This window comes from Zonotrichia albicollis, chromosome 14 (assembly GCF_047830755.1).
Source record: "Zonotrichia albicollis isolate bZonAlb1 chromosome 14, bZonAlb1.hap1, whole genome shotgun sequence".
NCBI classification, from domain to species: Eukaryota; Metazoa; Chordata; class Aves; order Passeriformes; family Passerellidae; genus Zonotrichia; species Zonotrichia albicollis.
Window position 1 is genome coordinate 3,016,010 of NC_133832.1, and position 22,854 is coordinate 3,038,863.

Here is a 22,854-nt window from a genome sequence, read left to right on the forward strand (position 1 = left end):
CAAGGAATATCCAATTTTCAGAGGAATTCACTAAACTTTAAACCCTGTTTCTCAGCTAGAACTGTGATCTAGATGGTACAAAAAAAATCAAGCAAACAGCACCTTCTACCAAATCTTCTTGCAATTAAGCAAAATATACAATTCAAAATTATATTTCTAAAACAAAATCTTCAATTCCCACTTAGGGGTTATGGGACAATGAGAGAGCATCAAGTATGTGTCACCTTCTACCCAAGGAGGAGATTCAAAAGTACATTAATTGTGGATGTTACCATAAAAATTAAAAAGCAGATTTCTGCTTTAGCTGCCATGTTTGGTTTGCTGGGGCGGTCCAGGGGCACTGAAATGACACATCCCTGAAAATGACTCACAGTCACATTTCACATGGCACTGGATGTTAGTTGGACACTATATTGTGCAAAACTCACCAGCTAAATAGGCACAGGTTTTATGATGAAAATGTTTGCCAGCTGTTTTCATACCCAAAGCACACAAATTGTTCCAATTCTCTAAAAAAAAACCCTGTTAGTAAATGTCTGCCAATGAATGGAGAGGATTAATTAAGATGCACCTCTTGGCCATCCAAGGCTCAACAAACAGAGTCCGTGTGAGGCAGCAGAGACCCTGCATGGGCAGTAACCCCAGGGTTAAATGTGTGGGGCAGAAATGCCAGGCTGGCAGCACCAGAAGCTGCAGCTGGCAGGCAAACAGGGAAGGAATCGATTCCTTTGTTACCTCCAGCAGGAAAGCCAACACTAAATAATGCCTGCAGGATTCCCAGGGAGCACCAGCAGTGCCACCCAGCCACACCTGGGCAGGAGGGATCAGCTCAGTGCCCTGCACTGCTGGGGAAGGAACCAAATCAATGGCAATCGAGGAGCTGCTGTTCATTTTCATGGTTCTGCTAAAGAATTGATTTACCCTGGGGTTCACACACAGGCTCTGTAACTCCTGCTGAATTCAAGCTGCTTGTGGAGCAGTAAGGAATGCTCTAATTTCTGTCAGTATTGATTTGGAAGCAGAAGTTAAATCATTTCAGTTTCAGAATAGTAAGACCCTTCTTAGCTTCAGACCATTCCTTCCTGGCACAACTGATGCAGAGTATCCATGAAATAGATTAATGAAACATATTTTAACATTTAGAAATTAAAGATAAGTCATTAGCAGCAGTTAGAAAAACAGAAGTGGGGTAGAGAGAAGGGTAAATACAATCAGCTCTCTACCAGCCACTTTTCATCATTTTTTCAAAAGGATTTGTTAACAACCAAAACTTCAGAGCATGAAATTAAACCCAATACCACTGAGGAAGGCTTCACAGACAGCTGGCATCTTTATTTCTTCTGTTGCTCTCTTATGGAAAACAGATCCCCAGTAGGGATCAGAGACACAGGGCAGAACTGAAATTGTGCTATATCCCTTCTTCCTTTTCCCCAGAAAATTCAGCTCAGCAAGTGAGAACAGCTCAGTCAGCACTGCTCATTGAGCTGTCTGAGCTGTGCCACATCTGCCATGTGCACATGCTTGCATTTCAAGCCCTGAAAATGAGACCTAAGTAGGGTTCTGTATATTAAAAAAGCCCAATTTAAAAGGGCAAATAAAAATTTCTGAAGCTTTGTGTTTGTTGAAGCTGCAGTAAAAGCAAAAGCCACCTCTTTAGCTGTATTTTAAGATTTTAAACCCATCTGCTTTCCTTCATCACTAGTTGGGTTATTTCCCCAACAGAACTGCCCTCAGCTGACAGCAAACCATGTCCTGACTGGCCTTTCCTCAAGAATCCTACTGCTAAGAATTTCAGGAAGAGTGAATGTGCATGCAAAGCCAGCTGGAATACAGGGTCAGTAACACCTCCAAAAAACTGCATTAGAACAATCAGCAATACAGAGCTCCCTAACAAAGTCCTGAGCGTGAAATTCCAAGCATTCAGCTCTAAAGCATGGGCTAGGAGCATTCCTGAGCCTGCAGTGGTACTGGAGTGGTCATCTGGAGGCAAAAAAACAAACCTGAGCCACAAAGGGGCACATTGAGCTCACCTGCTTTTTGATTCTCCAAAACAAAAGAGATTTCACATCATTTTCATGCTTCAAAGACAGACAGATTATTGTCTTCTTATCTCCATATAAAAGGAAGAGTAATTTTATGAGTAAGGGTTCCTAATAAAAACTATCAGAGCTGTAAACACCTTTAATGTAAGTTATCGTTCTACAGGCAAGTTTTAAAGTAACAGTAGTCCTGAAATTGCACTTTTAATAGCTGTCATTAAAACACTTAATTGCACGTTTGTGATTATGTTATTATTACTGGGGTGGAATTGCTCTCTAGAACAGCTCTTATACAATAGGGCACCATCTCCACTGCCTGTACAAACAAACCCTTCAGAGTTCCAGTGGTGAGCACCTCACTTGTTATTGTTGTTAGTTTTTCATCAGCCACTTGTTAGAAAACTAGAAAATGTTCTTCCCCAAAGATCTCAAAGTGCATTTGATTTAACACACATAAAACTTCACTTCAACAACCACTGAGACAACTCCCATGGCCACTGGTTTAGTAGATAAATTACACCTGGCATTTGAACAGGTGAATTAAAAAAACAACCTTGGAGTTCAGTTTTCCTGGCAATCCATTTCTCTGAATTCTGCCAAGGAGCACAGCACTGCTGCTGCTGGTGCCACACAGATCTGTCCTGTTTCTGCAGAAAACGCTGCAAATACAAGGCTCCACATGGCTGAGCTTTCTGGATGTCCAGCCCACTGCCTCAGAACTGTTGCTTACCAAAACTCTGGTAGCCTCAAACTACAAGACAACATGCAAAGGTACAGCTCCTTTTTAATATCTCCACCCTGTTCTGTTACACAGAATAGGAGATATCAGACCCAGGGAGCAGATCATTTGAACATTGCTATTTTAGTTATCTTATTCTCACTTTGGTGTTAAAAATCTGCAGTCCTGCTCAGCAATCTTATCCTGCTATGTAAATCTTTTTAAACAAAATGCCTTATTCAAAGCTTACTATTGTTAGCTGATATCAAATCAGTGTAGCAAATTGCCATCGGAGTATCTTGATCTAATTATCTTCTGGAAAGAATTGAAATAGAACTGAAGAAAATTCAGATAATGGAACAGGCAAAACAAGAAAGGGAAAGGAGGAGCATAAACAAAAGATAAAAGAAGAACAGAGAATAAAGGATAATGCTCTGAGATACAAAAAAATATGATTAAGTGATACTGAAATTGTGGGGGTATGTGCAGAGACATCCCATAACACCTCAGGGATTTAAAAAGTTCCCATCACTTACTGCAGAATATGAGATTACATCATTCACAGGGATGTGAAAATGGTGTATTTGGGGGAAATCAAACAATGGGGCTGAGCTGAAATCTCTGAGCAGCCAATGCTCATGGATACCCTTGCTGCAGATGGAGCCAATGGAGCCAAAACTTCCCCTCCTATGGGTCTGCCTGTGACTGACAGCCCTGCACAGCACTCAGCAATACAGGGGAACTGAACTGGGGGATAATGCTACAAACAGCATAAATATTCCAAGCATATAGGAACCACATCTTCTTTAATTTGGATGGCATTCAGTACTGTGGGCTCTCAACAATTGTGTTACAATTCCATGTCTTTCAAGATATAGGGAATAAGAGCCTCCTTCCATTTATTTTTAATGTCGATTTTTATAAGGATACATCAACTACAGAAGATCTTGTTTTTTCCATGCACTATCCCATGCAACTTGCCTCAACATTCTGAGGATCCCAACATTTAATGTAGAATTCTGTAAATCTCCCAAGATTAATTACAAAGATTTTGCTGCACTTCTCAGTACAAATTCTTTCCCCAAAAAGCCCAGTGCTAAGGAGAAGAGGAATATCTTTCCTGTCTGTAAGTCCACACTTAGAATCCTGTAGTGCTGGAATTAGAAGGGATGTGTGAATACGAGCAGTGTCAAAATACAAAGGATACTGAATGAAAACCCACACCTCTGTAAAGGGAAACAACTCATTGTAATTTGCACCTCTTTTGCAAGCATAGCCCTTACAAATAGCTCATTGCAAAGAAACCCATCCAAAATAAAAATACAGCGAGTTCACTCCACAAACTGCAGCTACACAACCCAGAGAGGCAATTCTAAAGTCCTAGGGTGTGGCTTAGTTCTCCTGTTAATAACAAGCTGTTAGTAACAGGATATAAAGCCGCTTTCAGAATCATTTTTCTCAGAGGGACACGAACATTGACCCGGCAGCATCCGTGTGTCACAGAGCAGCATCAGGGCACTTCTGATTCACAAACTTAACAACCCAGATGTCTCTCCCTGCTGATTTCCCTGGCCCAAGCTGCCAAGGGAAGCAGACTATAGCCAGCAGCTTCAGAGGAAGGAACCAGCCTCCTTTCAGGCAGATAAAGGTTGGCTTGAAACAGAAGCCAACAATATTCCTGGGCCTAATCAAAGACTTTTTTCACTACTTTTTACAGTCATTTTCTTTGTACTTCTGGCACCATCTTTGTTAGGAAGATTTATTGTCTGCTTTTTAAAATTTATCAGTTTGCAACGGCCACCAGATGAAGGGATCTCTTAAATCACTCTGTATGGGGAGAGTGGGAACATGTGTCTTACAGTCAGAGCTTTAAACTCTCCCATTCTGGAAAACCTCTTACAAACATCAACAATGTGAGGAACATTTTTGAGACGTTTATACTCCAGACATGCTGTTTACAAGGTGCTCTATATTTTGAAGTTATTGAATTGCAATTATTCAAATTGACTGTATCTGTTAAAGACTAAAAAGGAGATTTTTTTTAAATTGTATGAGAAATTAAGGGAGTAACAGATTTATTTGTTGATTGATAATACCTGACAAAATAAAGGTTTCAGACAAGAAGAATGTTAAACATTGCTGTTATAGTTACTACTCTAATTTCTTTTAAAAAGGTCGATTTACTTAACTATTTAAGTTACAAATCCAAGTAACTGTTGCATCATCTTACAGGACTGGGATCACTGTTGAATATCAGGGCAGGATAATAGGATAGATAAAAGTTCTCTGAAAGAGAAAGCACCAGAACCAGCAGCAAGGTGGGGTTGGTCGGCCCTTCATTTGAATGTAAATGTAATTATGAGGCAGGCAGTTGGGCTGACGTCAGACAAGATCTTGGTAAACCATTACCACCAGCACCTGGTAACACAGTTGATAATAAAAGAGGATGAAGTAGAAGATTCCAAGCAGAGTGGCATTATTAGAGAAAACCAAACACAAATATTTTTGAGCAGTAAAAGAAGACGCTGAGGCCCAAGATGTTGTGACGCCGTGTTTCCAGCTGGGACAGCCATGTACGTGAGCTCGCTCTTGGAGAAGGAGCCCAGCATGTACCCAGGACCTGCCAGGGCCAGCAACAGCCTGCCCGTGCAGAACTTCGTGTCTGCCCCAGCCTACTCCGACTACATGGGATACCACCCCGTGGCAGCCCTGGACAGCCACGGGCAGCCGGCGCCCGCCTGGGGCTCCCACTACGGCCCCCAGCGCGAGGACTGGGGCGCCTACGGGCCAGGCCCTTCCAGCGCCGCGCCCGCTGCCCACATCAATGGCTCGTCCCCTGGCCAGGGCTCCTACAGCTCTGCTGACTACAGCTCCCTGCACCCCGCTGCTGCTGCTGCGCCCTTACCTCCTGTAGAGACAATCCATGCCCAGCAAATCTCTCCCAACAGCCAAAGGCACAGCTCTTATGAGTGGATGAGGAAAACCGTGCAAACCAACACTGCTGGTGAGTGTAAATTCAACTTCCAACCTCAGAAAGCATCTTCTGCTATCACTGAGCTTAGAAATAATTAACTTTACTTGAAGCACATAGGTTGGTGGGTCGTTTATGACATTTATTTAGCCCACTGCTGTTTAATGCAGTTTGAACTAAATTTGTGCTAGTTTCGCTTTCTCCCATAAAATTAAAACCACCATTTCTGTGGTTGCTGTAGTGGAATGGTTGATGGGGTCTCAGCTCCAGGAATCCTTGTTGGAACACTCTGTTAAGCATTTTGTGTGATAAACATGATTATCATGTTAAAGTGATGATAATCATGGAAGTGTTATGGAGCAATGCAGCGACATTTAACAGTTACAGACAGAAATACTACATAGTTATTTTGTGCTGCAGGGAAGATATCAATATAGAATCAGGTTTATCTTTTTACACCTTATAAACTTCTCAATAATTATAAAGAAAACCAGGTGCTCTGATCTAACTGCAGTGATTATGCAATTTTCCTGTGTCTCATATTTTTCTGCCCAGATTAGGTGAGCACCAATATTCCTAGAGAAGCAATCTGACTCAAACAATCAGCATAGACTATTTTGTTTGCAGATCACATCATTCCTTGGTTAAGCTTCCTTTTCATTTAATTTCACATCTTTGCCATAATTTTTCAGCTTCCACATTTACACAATTAAAAATCTCTTTTCTGCAAGTGGCACTCACTGATGTGCCTGTCCTTGCCACAAGCTGCCTGCCAGATGATGTTTCCATGTATATTCCCAAGGTGGAAACTGGGTGTAGCAAGGTTTGCTGGATCTGTGGTTCAGGTTAAAAGTAATAAGTGTGTGTTAGGGAGCATCAAAGAAATGCTCAAACAAAAGCAGAGCAATTACAATTGGAGCAGTCTTAGAAAACACAGAAAATCTGCACTGCTGCTGCAGACAGAATCCTCCTTCAAATGGTTATTACTCAGGAGCAAAATTAGCCTGGTAATTGTTTCCTAATTATAAAGCAGACACACATTGTTTTGCCTCTGTTACTAAATATAAAATGCCTGGTGAACATTGGGATATCACAGTGCTCTCCTGCCACTTGGAGCCTCTACCAAGGCCTTCAAAGCCAGGCAGGGTCAGTCTGCTGTCCCCCTTCTGTATGCTCATGTAAATCCCAGGAACTTCATTAACATCTTTGGAGATTGCCGGGTGTAGAAGTGATGCAAGACTTGAGTGTAGATCAAATTCAGCTGAGACTTCTGAATGTCAATGAGGCAGCCCTGGCTGTGTCATGTTGGCACAGAATTTTCAATGTGTGGCATTCTTGAGGAATAACATTCTTAAAGTTTAACACACTTAAAAATCTAAATCCTTGCTTTACACTTATTGAACAGACTTGGAAGACCCTGAAAGGTATCTCATGCACTTGTCCAAAGTTATAAAATATATTTGCAATTCAGAGGCAATGTTTTGGGTCTAAATTCATCTCTAGTCTCAAAAGTGCTTACACAGGATTTACTCACATTCTGAAATCATTTATGAACCACTCAGGACAGGTGGAACAGAGCCCATCAATAGCTGCATGTCCTGAGGCTGTGCATTCCTAGAACCCAATCCTTTGAAGTGTTAAAAACAGCCAGGACTTCACAGAAGTGAGCTCAAGGCATCAACCCACCTTAAAAAAAGAGATCGTGAGAGTGAAGCACAAATGTGGTAATTGTGCAAAATAAGAAAAGTACCAAAGACATTTAGCTTTTCATTGGTGTAAAAAAAACAACTGGAAATTTTAAGCCTGTAACAGAAAAAATTGTGATAAATGGAAGAGAATTCAAATAAATGACAAAGCTAAAATTATGCATGTAACTGCTCTGTACCACCTTATCAGTGTTTTCTCTAGAAGAAAACTGACTTGATGCCATTATAACCCCTCTTTGAAACACACTTGCTGTTTTTCCTTATTGCCATAATGTTATTTGGGTTATCAAAGTAGCTACTGGTTTGTTCTCCTTCAGTGTTATCACTGCTTAATAAAGTTCATTGCTTTAAAATCCCAGAATGACAGCCCTAAACTCTACCAATACATTTCTATGCATAAACATGTGGATGTCCTTAACTCCACCAGGGTGTACACACATCAGTGTGTGAGCAGAATGGAGTAACAGAAACCACAACACATCTCATTAGATGAGAGAGCCTCTTGAAATACTGTCCTAAAGACAGTGGGAATTATTTTGAGTGAGATGTCAGTGGGAATTTTTTCTCTCTGTTTAGACTCTATTAAATACACTACATTCTGATTCAATACTCGTATGTAGCATTTGATACAAAACAAAATTAAATTGCAGGTAAAGTGAAATGAAAATTTACCTGATCAAGTCAATCTTCAGGATGAAACAAGATCAAAGCCAGAAGTACTCTGTCCTTTCAACAGATAAAATGTGATTTGAAATGATCCTCTGACTAAAGGACTGTAACTGTATGTTCAGAACCAACCCTTGTTTTACTTCAAACACACAAACATTGCAAATATCCAAGGCAATAAGACATTTTTAAAAAATCAAACATGGAAAGTGGGATCGGTAAAAAGACCTTCCCAGTCAGACCCTCCAAGTGAGGAAAAGAACATCTAAGGAATTCCTGATAATCTGATCCTGCTTTTACTGAAAATCTACGATAAAATCTGCCATCCACTTCAGTTATGCCGGAGCAGAACTTCCAATTATCTTCTAAACTCTGTGTAATCAACAGGATAAGATGTGTATTTTCTGAGAATAAGAGAACCTTCAAAGTGTAAAACTTACTGAAAAGGTATCTAAAGGGCCTAGAAAAAGGTTTTAAAGCTTCATATGACACTTCATCTGGGAGTGACCCATCTCAGAAAGAGAAGGGTCTTTAACAGGACTAAACAAAAGATCAACATGATGTTCATATGTTACAAGCTCAGCCACAGGATTTTTTTCAAAATACAGCCAACACATTTTATGTCTTTGTTTAAACAAGCTGTGATGTACAAGTAATTCAGATTACAGAATAGCAGAAACATGGCCAGAAAGCAAAACAGAATAGCAGGAAAAAAGGCCAGACCCCTGCTTTAATGCTAATTTATTTTTCTTTGTAAATTAGTTGTGACATCTATTTTCCACTGGCCTACATTGTCTGAGGTTTTGAGGCCTATCTGTCATATTGAGGCAACAGACCCTTTTAACACTTCTCTTTGCTTTGATATGCAGTCTTGTCTCTTCCTTCTCCCTCCTTTCTTCAGGAGTTATATTGCCGGAAAGGGTGATGATTTTCACAGCAAATAAAGAGGCCTTCTCCCAGCTTTATTGTCTTCAGAAGAAATACTCTGTGAATTTTATGACCAAGGGGAATGGGGAAAACTACTCCTTTTCTCCACCCCCTCAAATCATGGTTATATTTGCTGATTATAGTGAGGCCGGAATAACCTTGTTGAATTTTAACTTGTTTTCAAAGATTCCCTCTAAGCCCTCAGTTTACAAGGAACCTGAATATCTATACTATTGTTAGCATTAGAACTATCACTGAGGGCAAATATTTCAAAGCCAATGATTTGTACCATGAAAAAAAGTAAACTCAGTTGAATGATTTAGTCCTGCAAATTTAGGCAGGAAAATCTTCTATGCTGGAAGTTGAAGTGGCAGAGGATTTGGGAAAAGATCCCTAATTATGCTTATTTCAGCTATGTCTACCTTCAGATAAAAATATCCCAGCCTGTCCTCGGTGTCGGTCCAAAAGTAAAGAGAACTGAGGGAAAAAATATTCCTTCATCTATTTCTGTCCCTTTTTCTTCTGCTAAGATGAAAGCGTCTGACATTTGTTTAGGGCTTGTAAATTCCAAACCAATTGGCTTGTGTTTCTGAATGTGAAAGGGGTTCTTGATAAGATCTCCTTGTCGCTCCTTTGTGTGGCGTGTGCTTCATCTTAACACCTCAATGGATTTTAGGGAACCACTTTAAAGGAGTCTTTGTCCTACAGTTTGTCCCAGAAAACTCACATCAAAAAAAACTGGGAAGATCAGAAGAAAAAAGGAAAACTATCTAGTTGGTTGCTGAAAGTGCAAAGGAGAACAAATAAGTTGAAAACTGATCTCTCTGGATTATTATTACATGAAGAATTGCTTAAAAATTATATTAAATGAGAGATACATTCTAAACATTTAATAACGTTTCTCTTAACAGTATTTATCCAATATATCTAAGAATATTTCTTTTATACATTAGAGAGAGGATGATCCTGTAATCCTTTTACAAGATTTTATTGCCTCATCTTACAAATTGTCAAGTACCTCCAACTGTAAAGGGAAGCCCAGCACAGAGAACCCTCAGGGATATCCTACAGGCACTCAGCACCTTGCAAGACTGGACCTTTTGGATAAAGTACATTAAATTATTCTTGAACTTCTGAATTTATCCTATGGCCACAAGAAAGGAAAAACATTTCAACATTTCTAGGAGGACACACCTTTGTGCTACAGAAGCAATCTTTAGAAACTCAGATAAATAAATAGGCCACAGTATAACTGCACAAATTGTGACTGAAGCTCAGTCTTGAAATGCTGGGTATTTATGCTCTCAGAGAGAATGAGCACTGAAATGAAACTCCTTTGAGATTAATATAGCCAGCACCAATTATGTACTGCTGTGAATTATTTAACATGCTTCAGGGTGTTTAGCACTTAAGAGCTTCACATTTAAATATATGTTTACAGGGAGGGGAAATAAAGAGGGAAAGAGAGTTATGGTAACCAACAGTCTGTCACTTCACCCTGCACCTCTGTTCCTCCTCTGTACCACAGAAAGCAGTCCTGTCCAAGTGTCCTGTGGTTTAATTCATGTCTGGGAAATACCTGAGATGTTTTCAAGCTGCTATGGAAAACCCAACTCAATCTATGAATAATATTTCTTTTCTAACCAGGTAAAACAAGAACAAAAGAAAAGTACCGGGTTGTTTACACAGACCACCAGAGGCTGGAACTAGAGAAGGAATTTCACTGCAACAGATACATTACCATCAGGAGGAAGTCAGAACTCGCAGCAAACCTGGGACTCTCCGAAAGACAGGTACAGAAAACATGCCTCAGCTGTGCCCACAGTGCCAAGGCAGTGCCAGGGACAGAGGTGTGCCCTCAGCTGTGCCCACAGTGCCCAGGCAGTGCCAGACACAGGGACAGAGGTGTGCCCTCAGCTGTGCCCACAGTGCCCAGGCAGTGCCAGGGACAGGGACAGAGAGCACCCCCCAGCTGTGCCCACAGTGCCAAGGCCCAGGGACAGGGACAGAGGGCATCCCCCAGCTGTGCCCACAGTGCCAAGGCCCAGGGACAGAGAGCACCCCCCAGCTGTGCCCACAGCACCCAGGCAGTGCCAGGGACAGGGACAGAGGTGTGCCCTCAGCTGTGCCCACACTGCCCAGGCACTGCCAGGGAACAGAGAGCAATCCCCAGGTGTGCCCACAGTGCCCAGGCACTGCCAGGGACAGGGACAGAAGTGTGCCCTCAGCTGTGCCCATAGTGCCCAGGCACTGCCAGGGGACAGAGGGCACCCCCCAGCTGTGCCCACAGTGCCAAGGCCCAGGGACAGGGACAGAGAGCACCCCTCAGGTGTGCCCACAGTGCCCAGGCACTGCCAGGGACAGGTACAGAGGTGTGCCCTCAGGTGTGCCCACAGTGCCCAGGCACAGAGAGCACCCCCCAGCTGTGCCCACAGTGCCCAGGCCGTGCCCACAGTGCCCAGGCACTGCCAGGGTACACAGCAGCAGCCACCTCCTGCCTCTCTGCATTTGACACAGCCAATCCACTACACAGCCCCACAGTTATTTTGACAGAATTAATTTGACAGAACCCTCCAGTTACAAGGAATTCAACATTAGGAGTTCACTCATACTTTAAAAAGTAGTTATTCTTACTGTCTAGCTTGATGCCAGCTGGAATTTAAACAGTTCAGCTTAACAGGTCTTAGCTATGGTCCCAAGAGTTACAACATTCATAATTTTATTTCTTCTTGAAATCACACCAAGTAATGGCCAGCAAAAAATCCAAAGCATTTGATATATTTCAGCTGTAAGACAGGAAAGTTAAAACTCAATCCAATGAGATATCTATGGGTTTTTTTGTTACAAATACATTGCCACAATTTCCGCAGGCCACATGCTTCCTCTGTCAGATTTCAGCATATTCAGGGGGGTTTTACAGCTTGGACTTTCAAGTCAGGATCTCTTTTTGCCACTCGTGTGCAGCCCAGACTATCCATCCAGGGAATGTTCGAGTGCATATTTGCATTATTGCTCCCTTGGAAAGCAGCTCTGCCTTCACTCCTGTCTAGTACATATTTAATGTCTGTCCTGGATAAAGCAGGAGCTGTGTTAGCCATGTTCACACAGACACCAGAGCAACTCAGGATGAGAATTCCTGTCCGGTTTTCGGCTGTTTGAAGGGCCTGGAAAGGCCCGGGGTGGCCTTGGGGCAGCCCACGTTTCAAAAGACGAGAAGAGGCTTCAGTTCTTTTCTCGGTCTCGGTGTTTATTAATTGTTTATCTAAAAGATTTTCTCTCGGCCCGACAGAGCTCTGCTCAGCAGCCAGCCATGAGCACACTCCCTGCCCTCCGGGCAGTCACCCATCTTTATACCCAAAGTTACGTGTACAATATTTATCATTTTTCCCCAATACCTTTTGCCCTTATTGACCAGTGCACTTTTAGTAATGACCAATCCTAAAGTGCCACCATCACCACAGAAGATGGAGGAGGAGAAGAAGAAGAAGAAGGACAGGACACGCCCCAATTCCTCCATCTTACTTCTCTAAACCCCCCTGTACAGAAATCCTAAACCCTGTGTTTCACTCTCTAATTAACCAATCCCTTCACCATTCACCCCGGTGAAACCCTCCTGTCCTCATACAGGTGTCGTCTCCTGTGTAGGGTCAAAGTCCAGCCCCCAGACACTTCTGGAACATTCCAGGACTCCCGAGCCCCCCAAGGGTGCTCTCGGTGACTCGGCACCTCAGGACTGAGGTGCTGAGATCCCACAAATTCCCTAAAATCCCTGTGTGGGAGAGCACTTCTCTCAAGCACAGCTCTGCAGTGTGTGGAAATAGTAACTGCTGGATCCAGGCCTCCAGATTTGCAATGGTTCTGCTACAGCTGGAGGAGAAGGGCAGATTTGGTGATACTGAATTAGTCATCTCATTTAAAAACCAGATCATTGCCCTGAGGTAAATATTAACTAGAGATCTTTCTTCTTTGAATTTTACAAGCTTTTGTTCTTTCTAAATATACACATTCAGGTCTCTGAAAATGTTCCTCTTTCAGTGCCTTCTCTGATTCTGCACTCAGTCTGTGGAAGAGCAGGGAGCAGAGAGGGACCAATGGAGGCTGGAAGTATAGGAATGCAGAGACAATCAGTGGTGTATTAGCATCAAGCACTGGGATTTTATAAACATATTTTAGTGCCCAGATCCAAATAGTGCAGAGTGCACTGCACAGACAGTGAGTGCCCCCAGGCAGGAACAACAAAAAACAAGTTTGTCATGGATGGACTAAGTTTGTCACACAGTAGGACAGAGCTGCACTGGGAAATTTTCAGAGAACTGCAATTATGAGAGATTTGCAACCTCCACTTTAATGTTCTGCTGATTTAGAACACAGACATGCCTGGAGTCCCCAGTGAGCCTGCAGAAAATCAGCAGTTTCCTTTCACAGAGCTGCTGCTCCTAATGCCACCCCTTTTTACCTAGAAAGTTCCTTCAAGTATAATAGAGACAAAATACATTACAGATCAGCATTTCCACAGGACACACAAAGCTAAATGCTTCTTCATGCCAATACCAGCAGGGTAGTAAAAATAAATATAAATCACTGAGATTTTTAATAAAAAGCAAGGGTACAACTTTCTATATTGTGTTGTATTCAACACACCTCAAAGGCTGTAACAAATGCTGTGAATTAAGAACACAGCAAGCAGAAAAACTCAAACAGAAGTTCCTCCTCATTCACACTTTCACATAAGGAAAGAAAATAGAGATCCTTAAAGTAGATTTTAAACAGGTAAGTTTTTCACCTGCACAATGAGCCTGGGAAATTGATTGGCTTTAAGTAGTGCTGATATATCTATTTACACACATAACGGTACATATGTATCTGCAAAACACATGTTTAAATACATATTCCAGTAATAAAAACAGTCAAAACTTCTAAATACATAAGAATATATATACACACAAAAATCACTCACAACATAAATGAAGAAAAAGAACCCTCACTACTTGGCTTTGAATTAATTTGTCACATGGATAATAAAGAAATCTTCACAATTAATCAATAATTGCATCTTCATAAATTATGACACTGGCAAAGCTGAAATGATGAACTCTGTGGCCTGAGTGTCAATGAGTTCATTGATTTCTGTGTTCCCAAATATAACACTGTGTGTTCGCTTTGCACCAAAGGCCCAAGAAAAAAAACAGAAATCAAAAAAGAAAAAATCAATTTTCCATTGGTTATTATGCCAAAAATTAATACAGAACAATGCAAAAACTTTTCACTGCACAAATTCAGTATTTTGTTTGTGGAGGGTTTTTTGGTTTGGTTTTAACTTTGGGGCTTTTCTTCCTCATGGCTTTTTGTTTGTTTGCTTTGGGTTTTGTGTTTTTTAAATACTGTTTTTCAACCTACCTACATTTCCATTGCTATGATTACTGTAAAAAGTTGAGCAGCACTTTGAATTAATCAGGTGTCATTTATAATGCCCCAGGTGAAAATCTGGTTCCAGAATCGCCGAGCAAAAGAGAGAAAAATGATCAAGAAGAAAATCTCGCAGTTTGATGGCAGCGGGGGCTCAGCTCAGAGTGACTCTGGATCACTCAGCCCAAATGAACTGTCAAATTCTCTGTTCCCACCACCACATGCAATAAATGGATTACAGCCTAATGACATTCATCAAGTCATAGTTTCAGAATGAACAGAGGGGAAAAAACCAAAACAGGAAAAAAAGGAAAAGCAAGAATGGATTTCTCCACCACTGCCACCCCTCACCTTGGAAACTCAGCTTCCCAAGGAACCATTTTCATTTATCTGCCTTCAGAGTGCTGATTTCTCAGCAGGAAATCTGAGCCTATAACCAAAATATTTTAATTATTGCAAAAATCTCAGGGACTTTGTGCTGCTAAGATTCATTTTTTGGTATCTTTGCTAGCAGGTAATTTGCTTCAGACACTGACACAAAGAATGATCCAGCTGAAGATTCAGTACAGGTAGTTCTAGTCTGATCATCCATGTCCACAGAAAACGAAGAGAACTGATTATAAAATAGAGTCCTATTGCATCAGATCTAACCATCTGGGTGTGATTGGTTTGTTCCATTTATATGATTAGAGGAAACTGTAGATGTTAATAAATATTTACACTTAAATGGACTGAGAAGGATGCTACTTTTTGAAAACAGCAAAACCATTTAAAACACTTTTAAATGCTGAAGGACCATAATAATGTTGCCATACCAATATACTGTGCATTTAATTAAATAACACAGATCATCTCTGTCCTATGGAATTGTATTCAAGCAATAGTTACACATATACCAAACCTGCCAAGATTTGTTCCACTGTAAAAAATGCAATTTCTCATGCACATTAGGAAATGCCAGAAAATTTGGAAGACAAGTATTACCTCAGTCTTCTAGGACTGCACATATTGCTCAAAAATCCAAGCACAAATGAAATGGAAACAGAACTGTTACTACAAGCAAACCACCAAAAAGCAAATAAAGAATTTCCTTGATGTCTTTAAAGATTGGAAGTGAAACAGGAACAGTCTCAGGCCACTGATTTTATCCCTGATGCTTATTTGGGGCTGAAGACAACAACTCTCCCAAAGTAGCTGAGAGGGTATTTTGAAGCTGTCACCTGCAGATGAAATGTTCAATGAAAAGAAATGTTCACTTCATGGGCACTCCTGAAAGAGCACAAATTAAGGAATGATCTCAGTGGGGTTTGCTTTAATTACTGCTCCAAATTGGCAGGTGAGAAGGTAGCAATGGTATCTGAGAGACAACTGATGAGTCTGGCAAAAGCAAAGAAAACCCAAAGCACTAAAAAAATCCCCAAGCCCTTCAGTTGTACTGTTCTTTGGAATTTCTTAAGATGACCTTTTTGCTAGTATAGAAGTAAACAGCTCTATTGGGAAGATTTAATATTCCTGAAAATGTCAAGGGGAGCAAAGGTGATAAAAAGGGAGAAAAGCAGAACACAAACAGAAAACAGCATTATGAAAATCATGCACCACATATTTCAGCAACATCAAACTCTTGCTCCCAGAAACAGCAGAATAAATTCTGCTTTTCTTTGTGTCAATGATCATTGATAATGCACTGAACGCTATGGACAGAACTTGTCAAAGCTCTCAGCATCTGGATTCAAAACACTGGATAGCAAATTTGAGGATATGCCTCATGATTCTTCATTTATTTTAAAACAACTCTGTTAGAGTAACTCCATGAAAGCAGTTCTGTTGGCAGTTACAAGGATAACACTCATCAGAACTAAATTCTGAATTTTATCTTTGTAGACATAAATGTCTCAAATTAAACTAGGAAGAAATGCTGTAACATAGATTAAGACCTTACTGTAAACATTTTGTGGGTGGTTCCCCAATATATTTTCTAGTCATCTCCCTATCATATGGCTCAAAGAAATGGGTGTATTCTAATGCAAACAAACTGTAAACAGAAAATCTTGTGTACATAAATAATTATAAAACTCAGCCTGATGAGAAATTGAGCCTACATCTGCTTGGCTTTAACTCAGGATCTCCTAAATCTGCTCACTGATGTTCCAGTGGGATCACAGGGACATCATAGGAGCAAGAGCACATTGTGGAACATGCACACACAGAGCTGGTTCTGTTCACATCCATAGAAATGCACATGTGACACACACAAGCCTTTTCTCTCTATTCTTCAGTGAAATAAATCTGGATTTTTTTCCTTGGGAGAGGAAGTTTCCCCTGTTCCATCAGCCCCTCTACCTGGGTTGCCCTTCTATACATGAAGGATGTAGAGGATAAAATAATCTCATAGGAAACTCAGACTTTAGATATACAAGAAAAAAGGGAAGTGAACCTTTACCTCAAATCAGCAGACAGGCCATTTCTATGGAAACCAGGAGAGGGCTTTTGTGAGGCTTAGCAGTGGCACAGAAATGGAGAGAAAGAAAACTTCTAGTTTTCAGATTTTTTTCTATCAACAAGGAGGAATGGCAAGTACAGCTACAACACACAGCACACCATTGATTATATTTGTGTATTAGAAATGCATTCCTTCAGATTTCTCTCCTCATTTATGATGAAAATGAAATGAAACACAGATATTTACCAAGTTCCCATTCAATGTATTCAAATCATCACCTTGCAGACTCTGAGCAAGCTCCAGGCAGTCAGGAAACACCACCCTGGCCTGGCAAACTGCTCAGAGGAGCCACTGAAGCACTGACTGCACTCAGCACAAGCACAGCTAATAAAGAATCGCTGTAAATGAGCCCATTTTAGGTGTTTTTAGAGTTGGAATGGGACACAAAGCACCTCCTCTGGCATGTTTAATATCAGTCTTGTCAATAAAAACTGTTTCTCTTTTTCATGATCTTAATCCCGAATTTTATCCATCAGATGTGTTTTAAATGTATCCCAAACATATCTTAATAAATATTTAGGGGAAAATCTCTTTCAGCTACTAGAAAATGATCTCTAAGCCTACAGAGTGGATCAGATTATCTTCTCTGACTACAGTTAAGTCAAGAAGTTATTCCCTTTATCTGTTGCTGTGCATAACTACTCCCAATATGGATCATAATGTCCTTTTCAACCTAAGTGTGTTGGTACAGCTGTTTCTCAAAATAATCTAAGGAAAAAAATATGAAACTCTTTTAGATTAATCAGGATTTTTTTTGTAAACTCCATCCGAGAGTGATTAACTGCAGTCAGAGTATCAGCTCAGGAGAAGCCAGTGTCCTGGTTTAGGGCAAATTTTGGAGAAAACTTTTGAATTGGGGTTTTTTTTAGAAAGCAAATCTAAGTGGTTCTTCTTTTAATTGGCTTGGGAAAAGATTTCTTTGGAGAAAAGTGGGGAAACCCTGTTTATTTAATAGGTAAAGTATTTACTAGCATAAAAAATGAACAATACAAAACAACCGAACTTCTTGCTGTTTTGAAGACAAGACAAATGTGGAAAGTCTTTTCTGTGAGGTGCAGCTCAGCTCAGTCTGTTATCAGTCCCTGTGCTGCTGGAATGCAGCATCTCAGGCACAGTGGGCTTCACATGTGAGCTTTTGGTGGTTTTCTGGGTTTTTAGTCTAGAGCAGGTTTGAACAGTTCTAAGAAAAAGAAAAACCACAGTTTGGGGAACTTCTCTGCCTTAGCTAGCAAAAAAACTCACTAAAAAGCAAAGGAGAGCTCTCTCCTGCTGTCTGCTGCAGCCAACACAGTCCAGGAGAAGCATGCTGGGGAGCAAGTGCAGCTTCTGATAGCAAACTCTGAGCTTCTTCTTTCTCCCTTTGCTCTCTGAACCAGTTTTAGAGGTGCAGAACTTCATATCTAGCATGAACAGACAGCTGGGGATACAAGCATCACAAAGTCACCTCAGGACAGCCAGAGAGAGGGGAAATGGCAAACAGCTCAAAGGAAATCCTTACCCTGCCTCTTGCAGGCTTTAGACACTTTATCAGAGTGCAGCTATGCCATGAGCCAGAAAACATCAGCCCAAACCAAAATATAAATGGAGCACTGTTGTAGTGTGTTGTTAAGTTTCTTGTGTTATTCCCCCAATTTATGTATTGTTCTCCCCTATTATGTGTAAAATGGTTTCGTTCCCCCAGTTTTTCCCGCCAGTGCTAGCCTGTCAGCTAAGTTGCCATAGTAACCGCTATTCATAGTTGCCGATGTGTAATTGCTCCTCCCCTGGTTTCCCTTATAAGTGAAAGTTGTTTCCTCCCTGGGCCCAGTCAATCACTCCCTTTCTCCTCCCAGGTTTCGAGAACCTTCTCCTCTCTGGAGATGGTGGCTGGCTGGGGTCCCAGGACACCTCCTTTACCTTTTGATTATTGGTCTCCATGGAGTGTCAGTTCTGTGAAGTTCATCCCCTCATCTTTCCCGATTGATTCCGCCTGTACCAACCCCCTCCTTTATAATCCTGTTTCACCCCCTATGGAAAAACTTCTTCCCGGTTGGTTTCCCCGCGTTTGGATCCCGCAACACCTTCAATAAACCGATGTTTAACCCCCGGGAAATGGTCAGCTCCGTTCCTCCCCAATCCCAGCGGTGTGAGCCAGTCCGCAGCCAGCACAGCCCGAGGCCCTCAGATGCCAAAGGGCGCTGGCCAGGAATTGCAGAGGGGCGTCGGCCTTTCGCCCTCAGCAGCCGGACTCTAAACTTCGGGCCACATTGTCGGATCTCAAGATCTCAGTCCTGAGGTGCCGAGCCACCGAGACCACCTTGGGGGGCTCGGGACTCCTGGAATGTTGCCAGAAGTGTCTGGTGGCTGGACTTTGGTCCTACACAGGAGACGACAAGGATGAGGGCTTCACCAGGGTGAATGGTGAAGGGATTAGCTAATTAGAGGGTGAGACACAGGGTTTAGGATTTCTGTACAGGGGGGTTTAGAGAAGTAAGATGGAGGAATTGGGGTGTGTCCTGTCCTTCTTCTTCTTCCTCTTCTCCTCCATCTTCTTTGGTGATGGTGGCACCTTTGGATTGGTTATTACTGAGAGTGCACCGAGTAATAAGAATAAATGGTATTGGGGAAAAATGATAAATATTGTACACGTAACAATGAGTATAAAGATAGGTGGCTGTACGGAGGGCAGCACAGTGTGCTCATGGCTGGCTGCTGAGCAGAGCTCTGTTCAGCTGAAAGAAAATCTTTTAGATAAACGATTAATAAACATAAAAACCAGAAAGAAGAACTGAAGCCTCTTCTCGTCCTTCGATACGCGGGCTGCCCCAAGGCCACCCCGGGCCTTTCCAGGCCCCTCAAACAGCCGAGATAAACCGGACACCACATATGCCCCCCTCTGCAGAGCACTCCATGGTGGCACACCTGAAAGGGCCATGAAGGACTCCAGGCCAGCCTGGCAGGAGCCCAACCCTGGCCATGCTGTGCATGGGAACATGAGATCAGGATGTGCCCTTGGATGGAGGCACCACAGACAAAGTCCCTGCATTCCCCCATTCTCTGGGCAGCTGTGTTTGACTCTGCAGCATTGCTCCTGTGAAGGAGAAACTTCAGTAGATGTGATCAGCCCCTGTATTTAAATTTGTATTTACATGGATGAAACACTAAAGGATGTAAATAAACATTTTTCAATATTTGTCTTTCTTCCTTTGAAGACTGCTCCAAGGACTTTAGTTATACTCTCCCTTAGCACTGTTAGGCAATTAAAATAATAATAAATCAAATGCCATCCTTTGCACCTAGTGAGTCTCTTCCCCAAGCTCTCCAAGTTTCCTGTTTTCAGTGTATGTAAACAGAAAACTATCAATGTTTGAATTCAGCTCTGCAAGGCAGTGAGCTCCTTTAACACCATGCTGATATCAAAAGAAAACTCTGCCATCACACAACTGTCTGATTGCAGCAGGCAGCAAATCCCTTCTGACATTTATCTGAATCATCTGGATTCTTCTGAGAATCCTGAGAGGTGCCAAAGCCTTGGCAGAACTGCCCTCCTCATGCCACTGTCCAGAAATGCTTCATCACAAACTGCTCCTGCTGACACTCAGTGCAGCGCCACAGGAAATTTGCTTCAGTAATTAGCTTCTAAATATTGATCAGTGGGAGAAAATAAAGAAAAATACAGATGTGCCCTTAGTTACAGATAGCTTAGACTAGAAATGGGAAAGTAGCTCATTATAAGATATTTACTATATCAGTTTACAAAGACAGAATAATTTAAACCCCTAATTGGCTGCTTGGAGTGGTCATCCTGGCCCAAAAAAAAACCAAACAAAAAACCAAAAAAACTTGACAACCTCTTGAAACTTAAATTACTTTTGAAATTTAATCTACATCAGGCATTTTCAGCATAGGCAGCACAGAGCTGCAGACCCCTGCACAAAGCCAAAACCTTTCCAGACATTAGAATATATTTGTATCACAAAATCAGTTTCACAGAACCTCACACACAACTCTTGGCTTGCCTTTCTTCAAAAAATGAATATACCCACATTTGTACTTCTGAACAAAATAACAGGAACTTGCAGAGAGATGCAAATCACCTTGGGATAGAGTTTGCATTAGTTAATGAGGGTTAGTTTGCATTTGTTAATGAGGGTTTGTCCACCAGACTTACAAGTTCCAAGAGTAATTCCCATTATCCAACATTTCCTGTCTGAAATGAGGGATTCTGAGAGCCAACCTGACATCACTTGCATGTTCCTCCTCCTGAAGAATGCCTGTGTGGGGTGATTTGGAAAGGACACTGGAAGAAGACTCAGAATCTCTCAAGCTCACATTAATATTCCCTTTCCATGTGCTCCCAACAGTGCCTTTATTTAACACTGTGCTTTGGTTTAACTCCTGGATTTCTGCTCTTTGTGTTTCATGCTCTATGTAAGAACACTTCTGATTCCAAGAAAAGAAGTGATTTGTGTGGATAAACATTGCCAGAGACCATCATCCTTCACAAATCTTTCTGCTTTTATGGCATAATAGTTTCATCAAATAAACAGCATCCTAAGGAAGCACTGAAAATGAAGCTTCTATTTCTTCCTTTGAAGCCATAAAGTTTGTAAGTCATGCTGAAAAAATGCCCTGTAGTATTCACTTCTCAAACCCAATACTAAACAGACATTCTTTAAATACAGACATGGGACACAAAAGGTGGTTTTTCTAAAATAGTTGATGGTCATTGTTCCTAGGGGAGAGAACACACACATAAAAAAAAACTACTGCAACTTCAGCTGAACTTTGACTTCAATCTATTATTTAAAAGCACAAGTTGTTAAATATGAAGCTGCTATAGCAAAGTACCTTTTCCAATTAAAAACACTTTTTTCTTGGTTTGTTAACACCTCAGAGCCTCATTATAAAGAGGCCACACAGTGATACTTCATTTTACACTCAATTCAGCAAGTCATTGTACCACCTGCTTTGGAGCTTAGTGCCACATCACCTGTGTCCTTCTGGCACAAGGTCCATTGAAATGTCTGTAACATTGGGTTATTAAATCAAAACCCAGCTTGCATTAAATGGAGGTTTTTCAATTAAACACAAGACTGTGCTGAATGTGTTCCTGTTTGCCACACCTTGCCCTAACACCTGAGTGTCACCACTGTCACACTGAATGTGACAGCTGAACACCCTTGCAGACAAGTCCATGGGATTTATTTCACTTTCCAGCACACATTCTGCTTGTCCTTTGCTCTTCCTCCATCCTTGTGAAAATTTCAAGACAATTTTATTGGAAAAACACTGAACACATGCAAGCCTTGGTGTGTCCAAAGCCAGGCTGGACAGGGCTTGGAGGGCCTGGAGAGTGGAAGGTGTCCCTGCCCATGGCTTTAAGTCAGTCCCCTTTCAGCCAGCCCATTGTGTGGTTGGATGGCCTTTCCTACAGACAGGTCAGCAGAGCAGCCATCTACCAAAACAACCTCAACTGGAAATTAAAGCCCACAATGTAAATGCACAGCATCAGAACTATCATTTCCTCCAGTGCTCTCAGTTACAACACTCACCTTTTTGGTTTCCACACCAGTTAAGGCAAACATCCAGAATTTAACTGACAGAAAAATAATAAAGACCAGTATCTTATTAATACCCCTATATATAACTTTATTTCAGTTGTTTCAACACTTTATTTTCATTGGTATGAATCTATATAAAGATGAAGATCAGCAGAAAAAAAATATCAGATCCTTAAGTACAGAACAATTTTCTCTGTTTCTATCATCTTTCTAAACAGATGCATTTTCAGTATTTGGTCAATTACTTACCTTCCCTGCAATTTACTGCAACGTTCAACACTAAATAAGAAAAAGGTATTTTGACAAAAATAGGAGAACAAAATTTTGTTTTATAACAATTTATCTCTCTTTTTTTTTCTCTAGCTTAGAATATGATTT

The 22,854-nt window shown here is 41.3% G+C and overlaps 1 protein-coding gene across 1 annotated transcript; it reads left to right on the forward strand.

Moving 5' to 3' along the window:
* The first annotated feature begins 5,328 nt into the window (after positions 1 to 5,328).
* CDX4 (caudal type homeobox 4) lies at positions 5,329 to 14,710 on the forward strand. Its single transcript, XM_074551594.1, has 3 exons — positions 5,329 to 5,761; positions 10,675 to 10,820; positions 14,504 to 14,710. Exons 1-3 carry the CDS (start codon positions 5,329 to 5,331, stop codon positions 14,708 to 14,710), a joined length of 786 nt encoding a protein of 261 aa, XP_074407695.1.
* Positions 14,711 to 22,854: the final 8,144 nt, after the last annotated feature.

Bases quoted from the DNA above. Each gene is read 5' to 3' on its own strand.
- CDX4 (XM_074551594.1), top strand. From the start codon at position 5,329: ATGTACGTGAGCTCGCTCTTGGAGAAGGAGCCCAGCATGTACCCAGGA. The intron at 5,762-10,674 runs GTGAGTGTAAAT...TTTTCTAACCAG, and splicing joins CGTGCAAACCAACACTGCTG to GTAAAACAAGAACAAAAGAA. The intron at 10,821-14,503 runs GTACAGAAAACA...ATAATGCCCCAG, and splicing joins TGGGACTCTCCGAAAGACAG to GTGAAAATCTGGTTCCAGAA.